Genomic DNA, 9718 nt, shown 5'->3' on the forward strand with positions numbered 1-9718 from the left:
GAATAACAACTACTATACCCTTCCTCTAATTAAATACTCATTAAAAAATTTAAAATAAAACTAAATTACCATTTAATATTAAATAACCTTCTCACTTTCAAAATAAACAAACTAATAATAATTAAATTTACATGTGAACATACATTTTAAGCTTAACTTGTGCAAAGATGCATTCTTCGTTACATATCATTCTAGCTTGACCACATCGCTATTGTGAAAAACTTGAACAAAGCAGATATGAAACCAAAAACGGTTTATATTAATCAAATCAAAGTATTACAACATCAACATTTCTGCTCTATCAAAGACAAACACAACTACAACTAATGCTATCAGATTTCCACAATCCATTTTAATATTCACTTATTGCTATGAATTTGATTTCCACAACTACAACTTACAATTTACAACTCTAGTGAGGCAGTTCAAATTAAATAACAAAGAAATATCCAGAATGTTGACTGAGAAACATCTAGTGCTGTCATAAATGCCCGGCTTGGCCATTTGACTTTGTCTAGTCGCCGAAATTAATACTTACCAACACCATTGCTATCGCTATCACTGTCGCTTCGGTTTGCTCGCTTATCCAGGAGCACAGAGGTTTGAGGTTCTATCTTCCCTTCCAGCATTAGCACCACTTGCCCCATGCTTGGCCTCATCTCCTCTTCTTTTTCAACGCATAGCAATGCCACAATACTTGCTCTTCTAACCTCTTCAGTATCTTTCTCCTCTGCAACACCCTCCTCCACAATATTAATTATGTTCCCCTGGTAAATTTGTGTTGCAGCCCACGGGGGAAAGTAATACATACTTGAATCTTGCACGTTTAATTCAATATTTCTTCGCCCGGAAATGATTTCCAAGAGAGTCATACCAAAACTGTACACATCAACTTTTGGAGTGATGGGAAGACCGGAAATCCATTCTGGAGCCAAATAACCTCTCGTTCCTCTCGTTGTTGTCAGGATGCGGCTGCGATCTCTACTCACAAGCTTTGCCAACCCGAAATCGGCCAACTTGGGTGAAAAATTAGCGTCCAGCAAAATGTTCTCGGGCTTTATATCGCCGTGAATGATGCGATCTCTGCATTCCTCGTGGAGGTAAACTAAAGCTCGTGCAGTGCCTAGAGCGATCTGGAATCGGGTCTTCCAGTCGAGTACCTTTCCTTTACTTTTGGAATTACTGAAGAGTAGAGAATTTAGAGAGCCGTTGGGCATGTAATCATAAACCAGTAACCGTCTGGATCCTTCTGCACAAAACCCTTGAAGCCTGACCAAATTCCCATGTTGTATGTTTCCCAGAGAACTGATTTCCGCTCGGAATTGCTTATCATCTTGGCTTGAACCCTCCAATTTCTTTACAGCCACAAGCGTACCTTCTGCTAAAGATCCTTTGAACACTGAGCCAAATCCTCCGCTCCCCAGCTTAGACCTGAAATTCCTAGTTGCAATCTTCAACTCCTTGTAACTGAACATTCTAAGAAAAGAGTCTGAGGAATCTGCACACTTCTCCATAGATCGTAGCCGATGCCGCTGCCGCCTCCACATTAAAAATGAAAAGATACACAAAGCACTAACAATACCAAGCACTACAGGCAGGACGACTTTTAATTTGGAGGACGATGATAGATCAAAATTTGGAGGACGATGATGATGAGAGGCAGCTACTCGGATGAAGACATTTGAATTGCTTTTTGATGGAGAATTGTGCAAGTTTAACAATTGTCCTGACCAAATTTGGCAGGACCCTGAAGGCGGATTGAAAGCATAAGCAGTACACGAGCAGTTGTGGAGGCAGGCTTTCTCACAATCTTTTTTCGTGTGTGCAGGGTATGAGTAAGCGTAATCACTAGACAACGTTGAGTTGGAGTCGATGAATACGTCGGTGCTGCCATTTTTGGTGCCGCAATTTAATGGGTTCTCGCGAACACAGCCACTGGACCACCACTCTTGCGAATCCCAGGCGCGATTGTCCGCTGGGGTGAAGGCTTGTACGCAGCTGCAGAAGTGAAGGTTGTTGGAGTTGCAGGTTCCAAAAGCGCCACAGAGACCATATACGGCGCACTGATCTTTGGGCTGAGACCAGAACAGGATCCACTTATTGCCATCGAGCATAGCATGTCGAGTATCTCCGGACTTCATCATGACGAAACGTGTGAGCCCATTCATCTTGTGAGTCGGTATCATACTGACATACAAACCAGAGCTGGTAATTTCAACGGTGACATTGAAGAACTCTTTGCTTGCCATTTCTGGAACTTGACTGAAAATTTTACCGTCCCAAACTCCACTCTCCCAATACTTCACAGAATTATTCCATATTTGCACGATTTGTTTGGCGCCAGAAGGATCCAATTGATGGGAGAAAAGCCCAGGAGCGGGATCCAATGAGCTTTTCCAAGAGACTAGCTTTTGCCGTCCACCGAATCTCATTCCAGGCAACCAGGTATCTGTAGGATTGTCGAAACTCTGCCAAAGAGCTTCAGGTTTCTTGTCCTCGCTCAGCATCAAAAAATTACCGGAATCTAATATCACAGCCCGAGATGCCTTGCTGGATATGTTGACCGACCAAATAGGCGCGCCCTCTGCATCAAACAGTCCCAATTTACCTTGTCTTGATAGCTTCAAATTGCCAGGCCTGCTTCTCGCGGGAGTCTCTCTGTTGGCCACCCAAACGATCGTCTTCTCCGGTATACTGGCAAACCAAATGCCAATATACCAGTTATTGCTCCCATTTGGGCTGAAGAATCCCAATTCAAAAGTGCCATTCTTTGAAATTAATGTCTGATTTCCAGCAAGCGAGGCGCCCAAGGAAAGAGTATCTCCACCCTGGACTGCAGCACCATAATTCTTTAATTGAATAAACACTGTAATTGCAAAAAGAAGACTTAAGCAGGATTTTGCCCTCTTTTCGTCCATCTCCAGACTTTTAGCAATTGAATGAACCTCCCTGTGCGGTTAAAAACAAGAAGTGTTGCCAAACTTTTTTAGCATCAATATCTTGGAAGACTGTGATAGGTTAGGTGTATGAATGGTGGCAATTAGAGCGGTCCAATATAGTTGGTTGTGTTGCGTGTAACAGGGTTCAGAGACAGTTGGACGGTATGCAAGGTCAAGTCAAGAAAAAAAATCGAAGACATTATGGGAATGTAAGGTAAAGTCATATTGACTTTATTAAGGTTATGAACCATTTTTTATTTACGGGGATGCATTGATTTTACAGCTTTTTTGGATCTCATGCAACCACAAGTCATCGCTAAAGAAGAATCTTCCAACTCTAGAGTGGCTAGGCAAGCCATAGATAAACAAGAAAGCATCTGGAGAGAAAAACCCACAACGTCCAAGTCATCCACGCCCGACTTAGCATCATTTGTTGCCTCTGCAACATCCATACCTCTGAAAACCCTACCACTGCTCTTCTACCGCTCAATCTCACCCACCGCTTCCTATATAATCTAAAATTATGTCCTTGCTATATCAAGAGCTATAACTATATTAGTAGAAAGAGGTAGATTGTAATGGTGCGAATGTGCTAACAAAAATCTATTAACTTAAATTTGATTTGTCCTACATTTTTGAATCGGTTTTCATTTTGTGTATTCATCTTCAAGATCTTATTAGTATGCATTTCTATGAAAACCTTATCATTGCTATTATATGTGGTTTTTCCATCTCTTTCGTTTTCTAATTTATAAACTATTGTTTTATCTGTAATTTCTCCATATCTTTGGTTTTAGAATCTATAGGTTTCATTGACCACACAACTCTGGCAATCATCCGAAATAATGTTCAACGATCATTTCCAGCTCCAAATTTCTCATACAAATTGTTCCTAAAATAATTCTGACGAGTACAAGATCGATCATACATAATAGAAATATGACCTACATAAATTCTCATGTGTGTTATATTTCTTAGATAATCAACACGTTGAAAAATTAGAGTCACGAAATTACAACAATCCTTAATGTTAGTTATTTTGCAAAACAACTAATAGTGAAAAATTTATATTTTATGTACACGGACTCACAATTAGTATAACTACAACTCTAGAAAATAAATATCCACCAACAATTATTTCTATAAATAATTTAGTTCTCTAAATGTTTATTTTATGTACACCAATTCAAAAGTATTATAGCTACAATTTTAAAAATTAAAAACCCACCCACACTTCATTTTTTATAAATAACTTTCCAATTTTCAATTCTCAACTCATCTAAACTACTCAAGGAAACTAATATCAAGATACTTTCCTTATTACATCCATTTGTTACAATTCCAACAAGAGACACAAAGTGTCAAGTTCCTGCGGTCAGTATGATTAGTTTAGAGTAGATGAAAGTAGAGATGAAGATAGAGGGGGAGAGGAAGAGCGAGAGAAATATATAGAGAGATGTAGAAGAAAGGATAAAAATAGAAAGGCATAGATAATGAGATTGTTAGATAGAGAGGAAGAGGTAGAGGGAGTGATAAAGGTAGAGAGATAGAGAGAAAGATATAAAGAGATAGACAAGCATATAGGGAGAGAGGGAGAGATCTATGTGCCATTATGATAGAAGAATAAAGAGATAGAGATAAGTATACATGTTGTTTGCTTTAATGTTAACAATAGAATGTAAAGGAAGCCCATTTTGTAAATACATTTTTATACGAACCACGAGAGATATAAGTAGATATGTGTTTGCTTTTATTTTAACAATAGCATGTGGAGGAAGCCCATTGGATAAACACATTTTTATACAAACTACAATTTTTTAATAAGTTGAATTTATATTTTATATTAAGTATATGAAATAAAGTTAGATATGATGAGTTGTGCAATATGTATGAGAAGTTATATTTATGTTTAACATTTTAAAAAAAATCAATTGTATATGGTTTAAAAATGTTGTATGGATATTAAGATCATTAGCTAGCTTTATTATTTAAGAAGAAAAGTTATTTCTATAAATCTAGATTAAAAAAATAAATAAAAAATAATTATCTAATAATTGAGATAGAATAGATAATTAAAATTAAATTATGTATTATAATTAAATTAAGGGATAGGTGTACGCAGCTTTAGAATTGATGATGGAGAAATGATGTAGGTGTTGATTGAAATTTTTTTTTAGTGTTGAAAGATTAGTTATTTTAGTTTGATGAATGTTTCAAACTCTAAATTGAAATTATGAACCAAATTCAACAAAAAATATACTTCTTATCCATATTTAATCATATTAATTTTTTTGTCAAAATGACACCAATCCTAAATAAGAATTAGCATAATTAATCTTTAAACCAAACTTGGTTTAACCCCAAAGTTGCATGGATACAAAACTATGCATAAATTACCTATAGCTAGACACTAATTATGACACAAATTTAGATAATTACATTATTAATCTTTAAAAAAATGTTAAAAATAATATTTCACAATACTTAATAGACTAATTCAATAGAATGTATATATGTTAACATAAATCAATTTAAATTAATCTAATAATAATTGAACAATAATTATCATGTTAAAAATTACATAAAGTAAAAACTAAGATACTTTAAAACCAATGTGAAAGCAACCCGTAATAAGAAACTAGAATTTAAATATCTCAAGACGAATGAAATCTAAATAATTTGTAACTCTATTATATGCGAATTCTCAATGTGTGTAAGAAATGATTTCAAACATAGTAAATATTTAAAAACTTATAGGGGAAAGGACCCAGTAGTTGAGCATGTACCAATTGTTGTGAGGGTTGTTGATACTTTTTGTTTCAAAAATTGAACAAATAAAACCTACTGTTTGAAACAAAAAATATCATTTTTTGTTAGGAAATGTACCAACAGTTGTTAAGAAATGTACCAATAGTTGTTAAGAAATGTACTAATATTGTAAAAAGTAACCAATTAGGTGATGTCATGTCAGCTGCACAACTATTGGGGTCTCTTTTGCACGTCTATTGGTCTCACTTTTTTGGGGGGCTGTTTTGGACACCTTGGCAAAAAGCATGCTGATGTGGCATCATATTTGATGATGTGGCCCTGAAACCTTAGTTATAAGCAGGGGACTTGCCAAGTAAGCTGCTGTAAAAAAATCAAAGTGATTTGAAATTTCCAAGTAGGATTTTGAGAAGCACGAAGTTAGGGTGCACAACTACTGGGTCCTTTCCCCTATATCCAACCTCATAATTTATAAAATCTTCCATGTGAAGTTATTCACCAACATAAGTCAACAATTAGTTTATTTCCATTGGAAAAAGTGAAGTCTAGACTATCATGGAGACGTGTGTCGCAACCCATAAATTTTAAATCAACATTAAATATGATCAATTATTTTTTACCCAGTTCGTACATATGAAATGAAATGACAAGGATGTAATGTATTGATGTCTTTGACAATGATATTTAATTTAGTAAGTAACAATAAATATTTATTATATTTGCAGATTGTTACGTCAGCAAGTTCAGTAATAATGTCTTATTTGATGAATTAATGTATGAAGTTGTAAATTTTTTTTGAGAAAAATAAATTTTCTTGTAACCAATAGAAATACAGGAAAATGGAATTTTTAAATCATTTTAAATAAAATAAAAGATACACTATAGAATTTTAAATTTTTTTTTTTTAATTCTATGCATTGTTTGGTTAAACTAATAAAAAATTAGAATTGAAGGAATACAATAGTATCTTGCCTTGGCAGGAACTAAAACCTGTGTATGAAAAATTAGTATGAACTACTTTTACTTTAAATAAAGACATAGAAAGTAATGGGGGAACTTCAATTTTCAACTTCCCCAAAATTAATATTGTTTTGGATTAAGTCAAAAAAAAGTTTTGAAGGGACCCTGTGGTGTAGGAGCACCTAGTTTCAAGAGGTTCCATGAGGTCAAGAGTGATGTCATGAGTAATTTCAATAATTTTTGAACTTATAAGGTCTATTTGAGTCATTGTAAATCATAATGTAAGGCTATGTAAGCCATTTTTCATAAATTGTCCAAAAGGTCCTCATGAGGTTGAAATGTTACAAAATGTGTTAAAAGACCCAAATAAGGGTAATAAGGATGTAAAATGCATAAATGAGGAGTTCCAAATTGATTAAAGGGTAGTTATGAGAGTTACAAAGGATGGGAATCACTATTTAAATGATGTAATGTTGATCCAAACTGAAGAGGAAGAAGGAGTACATTTTGATTGAAATTGGGAATTCAAAAACCTTTGTTTTGCAGTCCCGAAAATAGTTATCTTCTCTATTTCCAGGCCTTGTACGGCCATGTAAGGCCTGGAAATCATGTATAATTATTATGAAAAGTTAGGGCAATGAGTTAAATTTATTTTGGCTTTGGTTTGGTGTTTTTTAATGAAGGAATGAATGAGTTATGTTAGTTTTTGTAAAAACAGTTTGTAAACACTCATTTACAGAGGTGTGTCCAAGGGTTTGACCATATTGCAACTTTTAACCATGGGAAAAATCTAAATCTTAGTTATTCTAAGAGTATATTAAAGGGGCTTTCAAATGGATTTTATTTCATATCAAATGGATTTGTATTTTGGGAGATATTTGATGCCCTAGGTGGACTGGGCATGCACATTTCTTGTTTTTTCTATGATAGTCAAAATGGTCACGGTGTAGAGGGCATAAATATCTAACCGACCGTTGGATCGTTACAATTTTTTAATATGTTTTATAAAGACTAGATATCTATGTCTCCACTGGACAGATTTTCACAATATTGTCTGGTTTGAAAGATGTTAATGACTGAATGCAGGGTATCAAAACTGTCACAACTGGGACAAATTTGGAAGGTGATTAGAAGCATGAAATGGATGGACTCATGATTGATTGGTATGAGTTTTTATGGATGTGGTGAAAGTTTTGTGATTAATTGAAGGTTATTGATTGAATGTTTGAGTTTATGGGATGTAAAGGTTGTAAGTATCTTTGATGAGATTGAGGAACCTATCATATTTGTTATTGATTCAATGATAAGTTGTGTTGTTACATGAGAAATGCCTCTAAAATGTTGTTCAGATGATTGGATCAGTATGATCCTTGATGGTTTGTTGGTTTTACATGATGCTCTGCATCAAATTGGTATCAGAGCCCAGCAAATGGTCTGGGTTTGGAAATTTGTTTTGTGGATAGGATGCCGAGGGAGGCAATCCACATAGTTGTTTTGTGTTTGTGTTATGTTTGGTTGCAGGTGTTGGATCCATCTAACTATAGAGGAGAAGGTTCAGGAGAGAACCTGGTTGTGGTTGCCAAAAGACTAGGGAGAGAGGAAAAAGAGACTCCTAGGTGAGGCAAAGGAAGTGTGAGTTTGTGTGGATGCCTGAGGAACACCTTGAGTTGCAGCCATTGGATACTCCATGGATGGGAGTAGTTGAGAGGATGATTACCTTTTTAAAGTTGGTAGCAGCAGCATGAGGATAATGAGAGAATGATGAAAGGAAGAGGCAGAGATAAAGATGAAGACAAAGACAAAGTTTCAGTCCAAGATACAAAATTTTCTTGCAGGTTGTTTCCAAGGGACTTGGAAAGATTTGAAGGTCGACAGTATGGTGCAGGAGCACCTAGTTTCAAGAGGTTCCATGAGGTCAAGAGTGATGTCATGAGTAATTTCAATAATATTTGAACTTATAAGGTCTATTTGAGTCATTGTAAATCATAATGTAAGGCTATGTTAGCCATTTTTCATAAATTGTCCAAAAGGTCCTCATGAGGTTGAAATGTTACAAAATGTGTTAAAAGACCCAACTAAGGGTAATAAGGATGTAAAATGCATAAATGAGGAGTTCCAAATTGGTTAAAGGGTAGTTATGAGAGTTCCAAAGGATGGGAATCACTATTTAAATGATATAATGTTGATCCAAAATGAAGAGGAAGAAGGAGTACATTTTGATTGAAATTGGGAATTCAAAACCCTTTGTTTTGCAGTCCTAAAATAGTTATCTTCTCTATTTCTAGGCCTTGTATAGTCATTTAAGGCCTGGAAATTGTGTATAATTATTATGAAAAGTTAGGGCAATGAGTTAACTTTCTTTTGGCTTTGGTTTGGTGTTTTTTTATGAAGGAATGAATGAGTTAGGTTAGTTTTTGTAAAAACAGTTTGTAAACCCTCATTTACAGAGGTGTGTGCAAGGGTTTGACCATATTACAACTTTTAACCATGGGAAAAATCTAAATCTTAGTTATTCTAAGAGTAGATTAAAGGGGCTTTCAGATGGATTTTATTTCATATCAAATGGATTTGTATTTTGGGAGATATTTGATGCCCTAAGCGGACTGGGCATGCACATTTCTTGTTTTTTCTATGACAGTCAAAATTGTCTCGGTGTAGAGGGCATAAATATCTAACCGACTGTTGAATCTTTACAATTTTTGAATATGTTTTATAAAGACTAGATATATATGTCTCCACCAGAGAGATTTTCAAAATATTGTCTGGTTTGAAAGATGTTAATGACAGAATGCAGAGTATCAAAACTATCACAACTGGGACAAATTTGGAAGGTGATTAGAAGCATGAATTGGATGGACTCATGATTGATTGGTAGAGTTTTTATGGATATGGTGAAATTTTTGTGATTAATTGAAGGTTATTGATTGAATGTTTGAGTTTATGGAATGTAAAGGTTGTAAGTATCTTTGATGAGATTGAGGAACCTATCATATTTGTTATTGATTCAATGATAAGTTGTGTTGTTACATGAGAAATGCCTCTAAAATGTTGTT

The 9718-nt window shown here is 35.0% G+C and overlaps 1 protein-coding gene across 1 annotated transcript; it reads right to left on the reverse strand.

Annotated features, from left to right (window-relative positions):
- Positions 1 to 299: 299 nt before the first annotated feature.
- Positions 300 to 2918, reverse strand: LOC131039969 (G-type lectin S-receptor-like serine/threonine-protein kinase At2g19130). Its single transcript, XM_057972821.2, has one exon. It carries the CDS (start codon positions 2916 to 2918, stop codon positions 528 to 530), a length of 2391 nt encoding a protein of 796 aa, XP_057828804.2. The 3' UTR covers positions 300 to 527.
- Between the last annotated feature and the right edge of the window lie 6800 nt (positions 2919 to 9718).

The sequence above is a fragment of the Cryptomeria japonica genome, chromosome 9 (assembly GCF_030272615.1).
Source record: "Cryptomeria japonica chromosome 9, Sugi_1.0, whole genome shotgun sequence".
Lineage (NCBI taxonomy): Eukaryota > Viridiplantae > Streptophyta > Pinopsida > Cupressales > Cupressaceae > Cryptomeria > Cryptomeria japonica.

Excerpts from the sequence above, each read along its gene's own strand:
- LOC131039969 (XM_057972821.2), bottom strand. The coding sequence starts at position 2,918 with ATGGACGAAAAGAGGGCAAAATCCTGCTTAAGTCTTCTTTTTGCAATT.